The 19099-nt window shown below is 34.9% G+C and overlaps 1 protein-coding gene across 10 annotated transcripts in view; it reads left to right on the forward strand.

The window, feature by feature from the left end:
* aak1a (AP2 associated kinase 1a) overlaps positions 1-18496 on the forward strand; it is a 62690-nt gene extending 44194 nt beyond the window's left edge. For 3 of the 10 annotated variants that reach the window (XM_051116467.1, XM_051116468.1, XM_051116473.1), the window contains 5 exons: positions 231-332; positions 650-718; positions 2747-2902; positions 4250-4363; positions 16630-18496. In XM_051116467.1, the coding sequence (XP_050972424.1) occupies positions 231-332; positions 650-718; positions 2747-2902; positions 4250-4363; positions 16630-17405 (1217 nt within the window). In that variant the 3' untranslated portion in view covers positions 17406-18496. Of the gene's footprint in view, positions 1-230; positions 333-649; positions 719-2746; positions 2903-4249; positions 4364-6077; positions 11168-16629 lie in introns of those variants that run through there. The other 7 variants (XM_051116477.1, XM_051116470.1, XM_051116469.1 and 4 more) reach the window with 7 other exon arrangements.
* Positions 18497-19099: the final 603 nt, after the last annotated feature.

A 19099-nucleotide genomic window follows, 5' to 3' on the forward strand; every position in this document is an offset into this window, starting at 1 on the left:
TTCTCCTCACTTTCTATTCTTTTCTCCTCACTGTGTCCTTTCCTCCCCTCTCCCGTATCCTTTCCTCACTGTTTCCTTACTTCTTCACTGTTTCTTCTCACCTCACTGTCATCTTCTCACTTCTCACTTCCTCTCTCTTCACCTCTCTTTACTGACACCTCTCCTGTTTTGCTCCTTCTTTTCTTTTCTCATTCCTTCTCCTCACTGTCTCCTCTTCTCTCATGGAGTAGAGAAGTTGATCGAGGGTTTGAAGTCTCCAGAGCCCTCTTCCTCCCTGATCCTCCCTGACCTTCCCTTGAATGACCCCTTCAGCCCTGCAGACTGTAGTCATGGTAACCGGCCGCTTGTCTGTTTATTGTTGTTTTGTTTTTTGCCTATAACCCCGCAACTGATACATGGCCTTACTGGCCTTTATTGGTCTCCGTTGGTCTTTTGATGTTGATTGTTTTCTCAGTTCAGCTCAGAGTAACACCGGGAACTCATGGACGTTCCTAATCGTCCCTTTTTATGACTACTCCTTGTCTGTCCTGTACTGGTTTAGAGAGTGCTGCTTCATGCATGGTGTGAATTGATGTGACCATGGCCGTCTCTCTCACCTCACCTTCTACACAAAGCATCATATCTGCCCATTTCTTTTTTATTTCTGCAGCTGGGATGGATTCTCTGATCCCTGGCCTGGATCCTCTACAGACTGATCCTGGGTCAGCTGCACTACCAGGTCAGCAATTCTCTAAATATGCTTCTATTCTTTGTCATACAGCGGCTCACTGAAGCACTGAATCTGCTGACATTAGGCTGGGAAAATCTGCAAGGTGTTCTGGATGAGATAATTACTGCCAGCTATGAATCTCTGTAGCAGCACAATAAGTAGGTAGCATGGCTGTTGCTACCCACTCATTTCTTGTTAATGGTTATGGTTTTAAACAAACCCTTTAATCTATGTATTACACTTTAGTGCAGACCACTACTGAAGCAGCACATGGATAGTGTTGTTGCATGGTACTTGATAGATCACAGATTTGTGATTCTGAATAAGGCATAGCATTTTATAATTTTATTGAGATTGTTTTGGCACATTTCCTGTTCTATTTCAGCTATCAGTTATTAAATTTACTACATTTTCTGTGTGCCAGGAAATAAAGCAGGCTCTTTGGTCCATTAGAGTCCTTTGTTCACCGTGGCATTCTTAAAAAAGAGAATCAATAACAGCAGTAAGTCTGTCCACTGATGAAAACAAGCTGATACGCTCTGCACAATAAGCACCTGACCTCATCTAGCAGTGATATAACTTGTCATCGCTTGTTGATGAGAACATGTGGACGGGTTTGCTTGAATGATGAGCTTAATTATGTTGGCAGCAAAAAGATTGAACCAATGGCACATTGTTGGTCATACTAGGGTGACGACCTACACAATATTTCTTTAAAAACCTCTTTAAAAGTGCTGCGTCACCTTTCATGTAACTGATGCATGCAATCCAGATCTGACTGTTATTGTCTGTTTATATAGTCAGAAGGGCCACCTGGTGACCAAAATGGCTAACTACATCCCAGTGTGTTTCACACAACTTCATAGGTTTTGAGTGTCTCTTGGTCAGTTGTGGTACTACAGCCTGTGCTGTAGCACTAGTGTTTTTTTGTTTTATTTGCATGCATACTAAGGTATTTTCACTGACATCACCTCATTCAGAGTGAATGAGTGTCACTGTTTTGTCTTCTACTCAAGCACACGTTACTCTCATGGTGTTTTCAGCATCTGCTGTCTCATTTTATGTGGACATGCACACATTAACTTCATCTCCAGAGCTGCTCTGAGAGTCACTTTCATTGTTTCATTTGATAAAACTATCATCAGATACACACAGAAACTCCAAAGGGTTTGCTACAACCGGCCAAAATAAAAGTTTGGAAAAAAATTATAAGAGATATACTATAATGTACTTACAGTAGAGTTTATAATGCAGTTACATTTTAAGGATATAAAACATTATAAAACTAAATATAAAACATATTTTAAGGAATTTCACACAGTTTTATCCATGTACTTGTACAAATTAATAATACATTTGTATTACGTTATAAAACACAGAATCCAGACAAAATAAAACAGACAACAGATCTTCTGGGGGGCACTATTTCTGTTAAAATGTTAATAAATTATGAATGCAATTAATTTAAAATGGAAAACATGGAATTTGGGGAAAACAAATAAACCATAAAGATTTAATAAATTTGTTGCTCTAAACATGCCAACATTTTAGGAGTATGTGAAATTTATTTTTTATTTATTTAAGATTTCATAGAGTATGTTTTGAGCCTTGTTCTGCTGCAGAGCTTCTCTCTTAGTTCTACTCACTCATCATTTCTCTCTTAATATCTGTCCTTTCTGTACTTTGCGGATGTCTTTCTATATATGAAGAGTTCAGATGCAAAAGCCTTTAAATCCATCTACTTTTTTCTTTAAATGAGCATTTCTTTCTAGCTACTTTGTATAGGTTTCCTTGTAAGTACTATGTAGGTACTTCTGATTGGGCTGAGGCTGGAATTTAGCGAGTTTGAAGTAAAAGTATTTGATGGACATATACTATGTGTCAGGAGCATTCACTCAGTATCATTATCTCATTTTTGACCGAGATGGCTTTTAGCTGGTTTTGCATCTGAACGCTTCATATATTCTCAGTTTCTCTTGTAACTCATCTACCTGTTCTGTGTCACTCTATTCTTCACGCTTGCCCTGTGTCCTCCAGAATCTTTGGTTGGACAGGATTCTCTTTTGGATGGGCCACTTCTCTCCCACCCCTCCACTGGGGGTCTAATACTGGCCTCATCTCCCTCACCTCTCCCTACACCATCTATGGACCAGTTTAACACTACTGCTTTGAGCAGTGGACAGTCCCACCAGGGTAAGAAACATATGCATAAAAATATGCACAAAAAGTAACAGTAAACACATTTGTGACCCTGGACCACAAAGCCGGTCATAAGCGTAAATACATCATCTGAAAGCTGAATAAATAAGCTTCCCATTGATGTTAGGATAGAACAATATTTGGCCTAGATACAAATATTTGAATATCTGGAATCTGAGGGTGAAAAAAAAAATCTAAATATTGAGAAAATCACCTTTAAAGTTGTCCAAGTGACGTTCTTAGCAATGCATATTACTAATCAAATTACATTTTGATATTTACAGTAGGAAATTTACAAAATATCTTCATGGAACATGATCTTTACATAATATCCTATTGATTGTTGGCATAAAAGAAAAATCAATCTTTTTGACCCATACAATGTATTTTTAGCTAATGCTACAAATATACCAGTGCTACTTATGACTGGTTTCATGGTCCAGGCCATTATTTATAATAATAATAATAATAATAATAATAAAAATAAATAAATAAATATAAATATATATATATATATATATATATATATATTGTATTGTTTTAGTTTTAGAAAAACTAGAGCATAGATAATAATCATAAAGTAGAGCATCTACAATGATATATATATATATATATATATATATATATATATATATATATATATATATATATATATATATATATATATATAATGTACAAAAAAAAAATTCAAGCAAAAAATGCTTTTCTCTTCCAATCAGTTTCCGTTAAATTTTAAGCAGCTGTTTTAAATGTTTATAATAACGGAGTAACGGCTTCTGAAAATTTAGCTTTGCCATCACAGGAAAAAATTACATTTTAATATATATTCATAAAGAAAAAGGTTCCAGAAAAAAACATCATCAAACATACAAAGTAGAGCATCTACAATGATAAGCAGATATGTGACAATACACAATAACAGCCAATCAGAACATATTTAATGTTTTAATGTTCAGGTTAGCGTGATTTATGAGATTTCAGAATGAATTTCACAACCCAGCAGCAGAATAGAAATCAGTTTGGACCAGCCAGTGAAATAGAAGCCAATTTTAATCAGGAGAAGGTTTTAGATTTTGCAGAGCAAATAAGCAAAATTAGCCTTCATGCTGAGTCAAAAGATGAAAATTCGTGCTCCGTGCTCAGAATAGACCTTGACAAATGAAGCACGGCATGTTTTTGACAGTCTTTTGATGCTTATTCAGGACATGGCTTATATTACCCACCTGCTTTTGCTTATCTAAACCCGTCACTCTCTTCACCCTCTCTCAAACTTTCTTCCTAATCCCTCTTTTTTTTGTTTCCTCTCTGCCGGTCTGCGGTGGCACTAACCTCTTCCTGCAGCCTCTGATCCAGCTCACCCTCTCTCAGGCTTCCAGTCCTCTGAGACTGGGGACCAAAGCTCCGATAACCAGTTTGACCCAATTCCAGTGCTTATCTCCAAAAGCTCCAGCCAAGGTAAGGGAGTTCAGATAACAGCAAAAGTTTTTGGAAGAGAGCACATGCAACTAATTCAATACAAGTGTAGGTGTACGGTTGCAAACTTCATTATCAAACAGAAAGTGGTTTTATACTGTTAGACACTGGTGTCTCTGGTGTTATTGAACTATTAATTACGACTTGGTTTTGAGTCGTGAAATTGAATAGGAAGCATTCTTTTAGTGCGTGCTTACATTACTGCATCACAAACTGTCTTCGCCCTGTCTTATGAAAAAACATATTTCACCCCAAAATCAAGAGAAGAAAATGATGTGGCAATTATGTTTTGCATTATGACGTTAATTTTACAAATCTTCAGTACCCTAAAATAAATAACTAAATAAACAAACTTTTATACAGATTAAATAATTTTTACATGAATTAATTGATTTTTTTTTTTTATTTGAATACATATTTATGTACAGTTTGGGGTCATATAACTGGTATTTTTTTAAAATAAATTAATATTTTAAATCAGCAATGATACATTAAATTATTTAGAAATGAGAGTAAAAAACCTTTAGAATGTTACAAAAGATTTTGACGCTCTTCTGTTTAGCTTCCTGTTCATCAAATCATCCTTATTTATTTATTTATTTAGAATAATATGTGACCCTGGACCACAAAACCAGTCATAATAATTTTTTTAAATGAATAAATAAGCTTTCCATTGATGTATTTTAGGATAGGACAATATTTGGCCGAGATAAAACTGAAAATCTGGAATCTGAGGGTGCAAAAAAAAAAAAAAAAAATAAAAAATTTATTTATAAAAAAAGTTGTTCAAATTAAGTTCTTAGCAATGCATATTACTATTTAATTATGTTTTGATATATTTATGGTAGGAAAAATCTTCATGAAACATGATCTTTACTTTAAATCCTAATGATTTTTGGCATAAAGGAAAAATTTATATTTTTGACTCATACAATGTATTGTATTGGCTATTGCTATACAAATATACCTGTGCAACTTACAACTAGTTTTGTAGTCCAGGGTCACATATTAAGCAGCATAGCAGATTTCAACATTTTACTGTATTTTTTTTTTTTTTAACAAATAAAACAGCAAAAATAAAGAATTAAAAAAAAAAAAAAAATACAAAATATTACTGTCCCCAAACTTTTGAAAGTAGTATATATAAATGTTGTCTATTTATTTTAATAAATGAATTGTAATGAGAGTTTGAGGGAGAATGTGCCTATATAAAATGTGCTGTTGAAAAATATAAAATAAAATACAATTTGGCTTGAATTTTTTACACTTCTTCATGCAAAATATAATTGCTGATTTTCTTTTGATTTTGGGATGAAACCTGATATATATCATATAAATTGCGTATTTAAATGTAAACAATTACCTTAATAATGCATTACAGCGTCGCAATTCACCTCAAGACTCGAAGCTTTTTTGGGGCTTTTGTTTTTCTTTCCTGCCATCCTCTTTAAAATATTCTGCTATTCCCACACATAATTCTTACTTTGATGCTGCTGTTATCTTTTAGCGTTTTATGCTTTCTCTTTCCTGCTATTCATCTGGTTTTTGCTTTTTCTCTTTCCTCCTTTCTTTTCTCACCCCTCATCCCTCGCTCATTCTCCGTCAACATCTTCTTTTCATCCTCACACTTCTCCTTTCCTTTCTCTCTCTCTCTTTCCCTCACACTTTCTCTTTTCCTCTTTCCGGCATGTTCTAGGTGGTCATTCTCGCAGCAACAGTGGCAGTTCTGAGACCAGTCTGCCCTCGCTGGCACGCTCCCTTCTGCTGGTGGATCAACTCATCGACTTGTAGAGGAAACAGAGAGAGGCAAATGAATAGAGAGACAGGGAAGAGGGCAGCGTGCAATTCTTAAAAATATAGACAGAGTTTAGAAACCTCAACCTTAAGTCCCATAAACCCTGTCCACCCTCGATTCCTTTTCACATTTGCTGTATGTCTCTCTTCTGCTGATCCATAAACATTCTCATCGCTCTATCATTGATTTATCCTTCATGCTTCAGGATGTCAATCCGTGGGAAACAATGATGATTTATGTCAGCTAGGGGTGATATTAACCCAAAACCCAAAACCCATTATCCTTCTTTGAAGACAACTTGAAATTCGTTATATCACTCTACGTTATATCGGCTTTTTAAAATAAAACAATATTTAATAAGTACTGCAGGAAGGAATTTGATATATTCCATTTCTGTTTAAAAGTTTGAGGTTGGTACGATTTTTACATGTTTCTAATGTTCATCAGGGCTGCATTCATGTGATTAAAAAAATAAAGTAAAAATTGCAGTATTACGAAATATTTTTAAGGTAAATCTGAATTTTCAGCATCATTACTTCAGTCTTCAATGTCAGAAATTAGTCTAAAAAGATTCACTGTTCACGAAACTGATTTATTGTTATCAATATTAAAAACAGTAACTCCCCCATAGCATTCAAAATCAGCATATACTTTTTACATTCTCGGGTCAGTTTTGATCCAGTGGAATTTAAGCTTATAAACATTCCTACTTTAATTATTTTCAACTTAAAATATGTAGAGTTCAGATGCAAAGCCTCTAAATCCATCTGACATTTTTCTTTAAAATAAGCATTTTTATCAGGCTGCTATGAATAGGTTTCTGTGTAAGTATCGGCACTTCTAATTGGGCTGAGACTGGAATTTAGCGAAAGTATTTGATGGACGTATGCTATGTGTCAAAAGTATTCACTCAGCATCATTATCTCATTTTTGACCGAGGGGGCTTTTAGCTGGTTTTGCATCTGAACTCTTCAAATATTGGATATGTTTAATAATGTTTTAGCAACATAGATGTTTTTTTAATTACCAAAATATCATGTTGTTAGCTAAAATTTGTTAAATAAATTAGAAATTCTTTGAAATTCCCAATTTTACATACTACCGCAAAACTAGCTTGATTCAAACAAACGTATCAATATTTTTGAGAAACTTTATTTGAATATGTATGAAATGTATAAGAACATAAGAATTACCTGCATTACCAGTTGACTTCAGTTGGTTTAATTTGTGTGTGTTTTAGGATTAAATTGATGAATCAAAAGTACAATTTAAAGAAGAATTTATTTGAAATGGAAATCTTTTGTAACATTACAAATGGCTTTACTGTCACTTTTAATAAATTAAATGCATCCTTGCTGAATAAAAAAGTATTAATCTTTTCAGTCAGTCAATCAATCAAACAATCAGTCAATTCTTACTGACCACAAACTTTTGAATGGGACACGTTAGTCCTCAAAAAGGTGATAGTTACCATAAAGTGTCATTAAAACAGAAATGGAGAATAGCTAGAAGTGTTAGCATTCACATACTTATGTAGACCATATTTTGGCCCTTTAAAGTGGTAAAGTTAAAGGAGAAGTTCACTTCCAGAAATTCCAAGTAATTTACTTACCCCCATGTCATTCAAGATGTCCATGTCTTTCTTCAGTTGTAAACAAATTATGTTTTTTGAGGAAAACATTTGAGGTTTTTTCTCCATATAGTGGACTATGGTTCCCCCAAGTTTAAACTTCCAAAATGTAGTTTAAATGCAGCTTCAAATGGTTCTAAACCCAGCTGAGAAATAAGGGTCTTATCTAGCGAAACAATTCGTTATTTTCTAAAAAATTTGACAATTTATATACTTCTTAACCTCAAATGCTCGTCTTGTCTAGCTCTGCATGAACTCTGTGTATTCTGGTTCAATACAGTTAGGGTATGTCAAAAAACTCCTGTCTCATTTTCTCCTCCAACTTCAAAATCATCCTCGATTTCTGCAGAGGTATGCCCTTCACAAAAACAGGTAAACCAGTGATGTAGGATGATTTTAAAGTTGGAGGAGAAAATGAGATGGGAGTTTTTCTACATTCGCAAGCGTGTCACAGAGCTAGACAAGATGAGCATTTGAGGTTTAAAAGTATATAAATTGCTTCTTTTTCAGTCATTTCGCTAGATAAAACCCTTATTCCTTGTCATTTAAACTGCATTTTGAAAGATCATACTCACGGGCACCATTGAAATCCACTATATGGACAGAAACCCTGAAATGTTTTCCTCAAAAAACATAATTTCTTTACGACTAAAGAAAGAAATAGATTATCTGTAAATTATTCTCTGAAGGTGAACTTCTCCTTTAAACTTTTCCCATCCACATTATTAGATCTTGCAAAGAATCAATGCAACATCAAGATAAACATATAAACTGCTGTAAATGAGCACTTGCTGAGGTGTTTCCCTTTGCAGTTGTTAAAATCGGTCACATTGCTGCATTTATTATCATAAAACACTTGGATTTTGTTCCTCTGTGATGTTCTTTCATCCCATCATTTATTTTTTCAGTCATTCTGTCTCTTCTGCCTCATTCGTTTCTTCTTTTGTTTATTTGTATCCCATGCTTTTTTTCTTTGCTTTTTGCTCTATCAGACAATTAATATTTATAATTCAATCCAGTTAAGCATTGTCCCCTTTAACGACACACATAAAGAGTAAATGCAGTGTGAAGATGAAAAAAAAAACATATATTGAGGGTAAATTAGGCTGTGATTGTACAGGACTAATATACAAACTGAGAATCTGTGTAAATGTGTATTATATTCAAGATAAATGTGATAAGATTATTTATCTGTATGTTAGAGCACAAAGTTCTGTCCGTTGGATTTTCTTTTGTCACATTCTGCCTGTGTGTTTCTCATGTGAAGGCTGTTTTGGATAAACTTGAATATACAGATAGCGACTATCAGAGATCAGCGGTTTTGAAAAGAATCTGTTTCATCTATCAAGCTTGAAATGATAAATGTAAATAAATATAAGATGTTCCAAAACCTCATGAGCTGTACCTTTAGGCAGCATTTAAAGGCATTATTTATTTTTATCCATTACCACCTCAAATAGCCTCTATTTTGAATCTTAACCTCTTAAGATTTCAATTAGAACAGATATGTGTTTGTAAGTTTTCTAAGTAAACTTTGAGTAAATGTGTTTAGACTAAGCCTATGACGGACTGCTCCTCCTGAGGTCTTGTGTACCTTTTACCAGAAATGAGAGATTCAAATAAAACAAACAATGATTCGTTCTTGAGTTACTGCCAGAAGATAACTCATCGTACACCAAACTGTTTTTCAATAGGCAATATTTTTGGAAAGTGTAAAGTTATGTTTTCCAGGCTTGGAAAAGTCATGGATATTACGACAATTAACATATTTTTTTCCTATAGTTATGCTCAGCTATATCTATTTTTGAGCAATTGTGATTCTGAATTGTTCAGTTGAATCAGTTCTTTTGTGTCCAAACTGGAGTGTGTTTCCCAAAAGCATCGTTGGCCAGTTATGGTTCCTAGTTATCAATGTAGAGTTTCCTGAAATCATACTGTAGTTTGAACAAATATTCGCAAACAGCAATGCAAATTTGTGTGGTTGGAACTACAGCTCTCAACCTGTGGTTAAAAGCATGAATCAATCATGAAATGAAGCAAAACATTTGAGACATTTGCAACTAGCTAGTTAATTTCTCCAACGATGCATTGCACTATGGTAGTAAATCAGCAAATTCTGATGTTTTATGGGAAACGTACTCCTGAATAGATCATTTGCTCTCATCTGACTCAAATATGAATCAATTTTTCAGTAATCACAAATGACTTAATATGTTACGGAAAATTATAGAAATTCATTGACAAAATGAAATTTCTAGAAAGCAGCGTTTATATAATGCTGATATTAATTACCTGTAATCCTATAAGACAAAATTAAACATACAATATTAAACTGTTTTACTCCATATGCACTCAAAAATAAAAAGTTGACAACAGAAATAGTTTATTATGATTCAACTTTGTTTAATTCAGATGAGCGGGTATAGTTATCGGGTTATGTCAAATATCTCAAAATTGTCAAATATCACCTTTATGTAAAAGCTGATGTCGACACTGAATCTCTGCAAAGACACATTTACCAACACATATCAAATGTAAAACCATATAGATCTCAATATAGGAAAATATGTCTGTCTGTACTATATGTATGACGTTTGGTTTTTCATAATTAGATGTGTGGAAGCAGTAATAAAACAGAATCATTTCTTTTGAGATGTAACTGCTAATAGAGTATACGTAAATGTTTTTTTGTTAAATGCTAAGAGCATTGATTTATTTTGAGTCACTGTTTTGTTCGAAGCTTGTGCAAATGCTGCATCGGTAGAACATTGTTGTGAAATATTCAACCCGATCTCATGAGGAAAATGTAACTATTTTATGAACTGCTGATTTTGTATGAATTTGCACGATGTAGTTAATACGTGTCGTAAACTTGCAATTTTTAGAAAAAAAATGTAATCTTAAATTTAACCATCAGTGGGGCGTGAGCAAATTGTTTCAAACACATATGAATGACATTGTACAAATTCATACAAGTTAGCCACCATTTCATGGTTATGATTTGACGTGAGATTGAGTTTTCAATGTTATCAAATCCGTAATTATCAGTATTTTTTCTCCTCCTCCCTTTGCTTGTTTTAATGTGGCTGACCTATGCAATTTGACTGTAGTGCTCATGTTACTCTTAGATATGCACCTAGCGGTGTGGCTAAGTAGTCTGACGTCTATCTTGTGTTGTAGCATTTATTAGAGCTCATGTCAGGAGAAAATAATGATGACAACAAAACAGTCTTATCTATACTGGAATGCCATGGTTTTATCGTTTTTTCCTCATGTTATCGAATGCAGAATTCTTTGTTTTTATGCGACAATGAAAATTCTGAAAAGAAGGATATTAAATAAAAGTGTAGATTGGAACAGATAGTTGTGTCCTAATTGTATGTTGTATGTGCTACATTCAAATGCAGTTGACTAAACATCATCTTGCATGCTGGTTTTTGCTTTCAAGCACCTTTAGAGAAGATTTTCTTCCATTTAACTTCCATTACACTACTGCTCAAAATAGTACATTCTATTACTGAACTTTCTGTTTATCTAAGAATTCTGCTGATTCAACATTGATAATAAGAAGAAATGTTTCTTGAGCATCAAATCAGAATATTAGAATGATTTCTGAAAGATCATGTGATGCTGAAAGTTCAGCTTTGCATCACAGTAATAAATTACATTTCTAAATACAATACAAAAAAGTTGTTTAAAATTGTAATATAATTATGCAATATAACTGTTTTTACTGTATTTTTTATCAAATAAATGTAGCCTCGTTGAGCATAAGAGGCTTCTTTTAAAAGCATGTTCTTACACTGACCAAAATTATAAACACAACACTTGTTTTTGCCCCCATTTTTCATGAGCTGAACTCAAAGATCTAAGACTTTTTCTATATACACAAAAGGCCTGTTTCTCTCAAATATTGTTCACAAATCTGTCTAAATCTGTGTTGCAGAGCACTTCTTCTTCGCCGAGATAATCCATCCGCCTCACAGGTGTGGCATATCAAGATGCTGATTAGACAGCATGATTATTGCACAGGTGTGCCTTAGGCTGGCCACAATAAAAGGCCACTCTAAAATGTGCAGTTTTACTGTATCAGGGGGGTCCAAAAATCAGTCAGGATCTGGTGTGACCACCATTTGCCTCACGCAGTGCAACTTCGCATAGAGTTGATCAGGTTGTTGATTGTGGCCTGTGGAATGTTGGTTCACTCCTCTTCAATGGCTGTGCAAAGTTGCTGGATATTGGCAGGAACTGGAACACGCTGTCGTATACGCCGATCCAGAGCATGTTAGTATGTTGGCCATACAAGAACTGGGATGTTTTCAGCTTCCAGGAATTGTGTACAGATCCTTCCAACATGGGGCCGTGCATTATCATGCTGCAACATGAGGTGATGGTTGTGGATGAATGGCACAACAGTGGGCCTGAGGATCTCATCACAGTATCTCTGTGCATTCAAAATGCCATCAATAAAATACACCTGTGTTCATTGTCCATAACACATGCCTGCCCATACCATAACCCCACCGCCACCATGGGCCACTCGATTCACAACGCTGACATCAGCAAACCACTCACCCATACGACGCCATACATGCTGTCTGCCGTCTGCCCTGTACAGTGAAAACTGGGATTCACCTGTGAAGAGAACACCTCTCCAAAGTGCCAAATGCCATCGAATGTGAGCATTTGCCCACTCAAGTCAGTTACGACGACGAACTGCCATTTGTGGCAGCCTAAGGCACACCTGTGCAATAATCATGCTGTCTAATCAGCATCTTGATACTTCACACCTGTGAGGTGGATGGATTATCTCGGCAAAGGAGAAGTGCTCACTAACACAGATTTAGACAGATTTGTGAACAATATTTGAATAGGCCTTTTGTGTACATACAAAAATCTTAGATTTTTGAGTTCAGCTCATGAAAAATGGGGGCAAAAACAAAAGTGTTACGTTTATAATTTTGGTCAGTGTACATACATGCAAAATCTTACATACTCCAAATTTTTGAACAGTACTGTTTATTGCACATTTCTAGCAGCTGACTGTAATATTAATATTGTTTTGGCAGTTTAGAGGAGACTGATGGGCAGTAAAATGGTAATGATTTTTAATTTATCATGCACAAGTAGAGGCGTTCATGCTGGGGTGGATGATGCTTTGCCTTTCGTTTAAATGAGGGCTTTAATTAATTTTTATTAATTAGTCTCATTCTGAGTTCATTTGTTCACTGGTCATAAATAACACCACTTTTTCATGTTTTCTTTTCTTTTTCTTTTCTTTTTTAAATTGAACTGTGTCATGTGATATCTCACAGCACACATTGCTAACACTACTACTTGGGTCACTACAGGGTTTGACAACATTGCTTTTAGCAAAATATAGTTTTATCTGACTTCTGAGAAGCATGCATTCAAAATATGAGGCTACTAAATTTACAATTTCCTACAAATGAAATTTCTGTCATCATTTCCTCCCCCTCATGTCATTCCAAACCTGTATGATTTTATTTATATAAAAAACAAGATATTTTGAGGATGATGACAATTGACATTTGGACAAAAATGACACTTTTCTCAGAATATCCTTTCATGTTCCATAGAAGAAAGTCAGTCATACAGGACTGGAACAATATGAGGGTGAATAAATGATGAAAGAAATTGCATTTTTCCCTTTCAGACCAATTCTTTCTAAATCAATTCATATTCAATATCATAGATGATAAAGTTTTAGGTGTATTGGCTTTTTTACTATAGTTTTTGCATCCTGCCTCATGAGTGCTATCGTGTATATATTTGCGAACAAAAGCACATTTTACACAGATAATCTGTGCAGTGTGTTAGGATGTCAGCACTAATGTTTTAACTAAATCTTAGTGCACTGCTGTATTAATCCTGAATTTAATGCCAACCATTTCCTTCATCCTGAAGGTAAGACTCACATCACGTCTCTGCTCTAATCTTAGTTCAGTCATTGTGTTTTCTGTAAAGTCCTTGTTTCCATGGCTCTCAATGCTTAGTAGGGTCAACTGTCTATTGCTAGCACAACTTACTAAACAAAATAACAAACTAAATGGAAGAGGGAGAACAAAAAAACATGTACAACAGTGTATATTTATTATTAATATTAATCACATTAAAATTCATGTTAAGTTAACAGCCTTAGAGAAAAAGAGTAGCTCTTCTTGTCAATTTATTTGTTTATGAGCCATTAGACTTCTTGCATTTCTCAGAAATGTTTTTGGTTTATTGAAGGACTAATAGTGACAGTTTGTGGAAACAAGGTTTGTGTTTGTCAGTGGTAGTTGTCATAGACGTTGACTGTTGGTGGTATTAGTCATAGTATTGTATTTCTGTGGATTATACTGTAGTAGAATGTGCTTTATTTGTGCTGTATTGCTCTATTGCTTCATTGTGTAGCCATCTTGTGTAATGGAGTGCTTAATCATTTGTCTTTTCCCCATTTTATTCACATGTTTGCCCAAAAAAATGAAAATTCTGCCATTAACTGACTCTCATGTTCCAAACCTGACTTGTTCTTCTATAGAACATTCTAAGAAATGTCTTTTTTCATTCAATGGTGTCCAAAACTATTTGGTTACCAACATTCTTCAAATGAAGAAAAAAAAAAGTCATACAGGTTTGAAACAACATAAGGATGAGTAGATGATGACAGACTCATTTCTGAGTGGACTATCCCTTTTACAGTGACATGCGAAAGTTTGAGAACCCCTTTTCTGTGAAAATGTTAATAATTTTAACAAAATAAGAGAGATTATACAATATGTATGATATTTTTTTATTTAGTATTGTCCTGAGTAAGATATTTTGCATAAAAGATGTTTACATATAGTCCACAAGACAAAGAACAAGCTGAAATTATTAAAATAACCCCCTTCAAAAGTTTGTGAACCCTTGGTTCTTAATACTATGTGTGGTTACCTGGATGATATACGACTTTTTTTTTGTTTGTTTTGTGATGGTTGTTCATGAGTCACTTGTTTGTTCTGAACAGTTAAACTGAGCACTGTTCTTCAGAAAAATCATCCAGGTCCTACAGATTCTTTTGCATGTTTGAACCCTTTCCAGCAGTGAGTGTGTGATTTTTAAGATCCATCTTTTCACACTGAGGACAACTGAGGGACTCAAACACAACTTAAAAAACTATTAAAAAAAACTATTAAAAAAGGTTCAAACATTCACTGTTGCTCCAGAAGGAAACGCGATGCATTAGGAGCCGGGGGTGAAAACTTTTGAAAAGGATGAAGATGTCCAAATTTTTCTTTCATTGTAGAATTATCGTTTGTTTGTTTGTTTTTTTGTTTGTTTTTTTTTCATTTAGTACTGACCTTCGGAAGCAACAGAGCATACTTGCATGTTTCCTGGAAGACAAATTAAGTACAATTTACCTTGATCTTCAAAGTCAAAAAGTTTTCACCTCCCGGCTCTTAATGCATCATGTTTCCTTCTGGAGCATCAGTGAATGTTTGAACCTTTTTTAATAGTTGTGTTTGAGTCCCTCAGTTGTCCTCAGTGTAAAAAGATGGATCTCAAAAACATACAGTCACTGCTGGAAAGGGTTCAAATATGCAAAAGATGCTGGAAAACCAAAAAATCTGCAGGACATGAATGACTTATCTGAAGAACAGTGCTCAGTTTAACTGTTCAGAACAAACAAGGGACCCATGAACAACCATTACAAAACAAAACAAAACAAAACAGTTGTAGATCATCCAGGTAACCTCACACAGTATTAAGAACCAAGGGTTCCCAAACTTTTGAAGGAGGTTATATGTAAACACTATATGTAAACATTTTTTATGTAAAATATCTTATAAAAAATAACATGCGTTTTGTATGATCTTTTATTTTGTTAAAATTATTCAAATTATCTAAAATTATTCACATTTTCACAGATTCTGCAAAGGGTTCCCAAAATTTTGCATGCCACTTTATACTCTTGAACATACAGGTCTTCATCTTACAGAATAATTTACCACAAAATTAAAATTCTATCATCATTTCATGGCAAAATATCGATCCAGACCTGTTTGATGTGCACAAAAAGATGAACACAAAAAGAGAAATTTTGAGAAACTACAAAAGCACCATAAAATGATTCATAGCTATATTCTGAAGTCATATGATGGCTTCTATATGATGAAGAGTCGATATAATCATCTTCCTCTCCTATGGGTTCCAAACTTTTGAAATGTTCATTGAGTCATGGAGAGGAACTCAAGAATCAGATCAATCTGATTTGTGAATATTTCATACAGACCATTTTTTGAAAACTGGGCCAGCCAATTGAAAAGATATGAATCAAAAGGGTGGCTTGTACTTCTCTCCTGAACTTGATCTCTCCCAACAGTATCCATGTTGGATGTCCAGATTTTCAGGGAATTTATGATTTGAATTGCACTGTATAGCTTCAGTAAACGTGCTTTGTTTTTGATACATGAATGCAGTTTGCATTTTATTATCATTTTTACAGAAAAAAAAACACTCAAATTCAATTCATAATGAATTCATAATACCTCCTTGTGTTCAGCAGGAGTAAGAAAGTCACACGGGCGACAGAATATTCATTTTTGGGTAAACCAACAATTGCAACAATTGTAACAGTTGCCCTGATACAGGCTGCAACAATGGATGATTCTGGTTGTTTCAACCTTTTGTTTTATTCTGTAGTTTACAACAAGACAATTTTTGGTTTTGAAAAGTTTTTGGTCAGAATAATCCTCCTACTATTAAATTCATACTGTAGCGTATTGGTGAAAATGTCACTAACTATCAATTTCCTTTCTACGGTTTTCTGTTTTGCAGAAGCCAGAAGCAAGAGTGATGGATATGGATCACTTTTGGAGGGAGGTGACCTGGAGAACCCTGTGGAGGAGGGCTGTGTTCATTCCAGCGATGAAGACGATGGAGAAAAAGAAGGAGGGAGGTCACAGGTGAGTGGTGAAGAAACACCAAGTCTGGACTGCAGCGGCTCCAGACCGTTACTTCAAGACTCAGATGACGATGATGACCAAAGTCCAGCACCTGCCAGAAACCTCCAGATGTCTTCCCAGTCCGAGGGAGCGGTTGAAAACCAGTCCTCGCTTGCTTCTCAGAACGACTCGCCACAGCTGGTGTCACAGGCCCAACATGCAGGCACGGATCCAAGCGTTGACGTCTTTTCCAAAGCTCCGTTTCGAATTGGACAAGACGTAGACGGCGATGGAGATGTATTCGCCAATGCACCGTTTCCTCGTCTTTCAGCACAGGTTCAACAGCCTGATATTTTCCTCCAAGCACCCTTTGGGCGGAAAAAGGAAGCTTCTGGGAAGGTGTACACCAATCCGGCTGCCCAGCCGAGATTTTTACATCCCCATCCGGGTTCTTCCCTTGACCAGAGCATCCTTGGCCAAGTGACCCCTCTGCCCTTTCGACCCCAGGCACTTTCTAAGTACTCCAGACACTACGAAGGACCTGTGAACACAGACCCTGAACACAGACAGAGCAGTGAGCATCTTCACAGTCTGACGTCTGATGTGACTTCCGCTGACCCGTTTGTCTCAGCGCCCTTCCATCTTAAAGGCCGCCTCGATAAACGCTGAGAAAACGCCATCTGTGAAACCGCACCGTGTCCCCTAAAAGATTTGAGCTTAACATAATGCAATGCTGTATACTGAGTGTAATTTATTCAAGAATGAAGCACATTTATGGCCTCTGGCTGTCTATCTCTGGGTCAGCGTTTGATTGTGTGACATCTTTTGCTACCTCAGATCATTCTTATGCTGTCAAGCTTCATTTCTGTCCTGTGTATGTACCACGTCCACAGAAAGTGTTGTTTTACAAAAAAGTTGGGTCGTTTTTAATTCTGAGCATGAGCTTGAAGAATTATTTCCACTGTTATGAAATGTTTGTATCACTGTCCATCCGTTTACCGATGGTACTTGTACTATCATGGTATACCAGGCAGTTTTGTATAGCTCAGATCTGGCAGAGTCACACATCATAATAATGGAAAAAAAAATCTGGAAATATTCTAACTATTGATGATAAAATATATTGATGGGTTTGTCTCCCAAAACACACACAAAAAATAAAATTAAAATACCTTGGCATTTTAGTATAATTATTTGCTTTCATGAAGAAATGTCTAGGTCACATTTCACCCCAAATGTAAAAGAAAACAGGTTTTAAGCACCATTAAGATTTTTTAAATTGTAACATTTTCATCACACTATTCCCTCCAAATTCTTATTACTGTAACATATGGACATTAATAGTTATTTTCTTTTCTTTTAGCATTTTTTTAAATTAAAATAAATAAATAAATTTAATGCAATAATACTACTATCATGTATATTTGACGAAATTATATTAAATCGTATAGTTATTTTTTGAACAAAAATAGTTTTTCATTAAAAATAGTGTTACAATAAAAAACTCTTAATGGTCCTAAAATTATCTTCATTTTCAATTAAAGAAATATATATTTTTTCTTTTTTCTTTTTGATGTGACCCGGACAGGTTATTTCTGTCAGATTCATGATTACAGCTATATATTTGCACAACTGAATGTGGAAAGCATCAAATTGTCAAACTTTGCCTGGAAATTATGTCTGCAAAAACCTGAATGTATTGCAATTTTAGCATTATATATGACAGTTTAATAAAACGTTCTTTTAAATTTTCCATATAATCTTTTTCATTTTGATGCATTAACAGTTTGCTCCAATGAAGTATTTCCCTGATAATCATGTTTAGCATGAAAGCCAATGAAAAGCAGGCAGACGTAAGCTCTAAATATTGTATAAGCAACACTGGATCAGTACACAGTGTTTATGAAAGTGTTTATGTTTAAAATGATCTTATGATGTTTCTCATTTAGTGCTGGGCTCATATTAAATCCAATTGATGCTGGATTATATTGCATAATATTATGACTGTAATAGAATTTTACTTAGATTCTATTCGTTGTAATATTCAGTAGTCATCAACACACACTACACATTCCCCTTTATTATGTTTAAACACAGGCAGCTCTGTAGTACCAAGATGCTGTTATCTTTGCTGGTCACAATATCCACTACATAAGTACATTAAGTGCAGTATATGTACATGCAGATATGCTCAAATTCAATCTGATTCCATGAAATACATTAGTGCATAGTTTTTCAGTACATCTGTTAAAATAGACGGGTGCATCATACACTTTTTCCACTGACATTAAAGGTTAAGAGGTAGGGTTTTTATTACAAGGGGTGAATTTGAGGTGTGCGTCCACATTGCTCTTAGTTGAAAG

This window comes from Labeo rohita, chromosome 8 (assembly GCF_022985175.1).
Source record: "Labeo rohita strain BAU-BD-2019 chromosome 8, IGBB_LRoh.1.0, whole genome shotgun sequence".
Classification (NCBI taxonomy): Eukaryota; Metazoa; Chordata; class Actinopteri; order Cypriniformes; family Cyprinidae; genus Labeo; species Labeo rohita.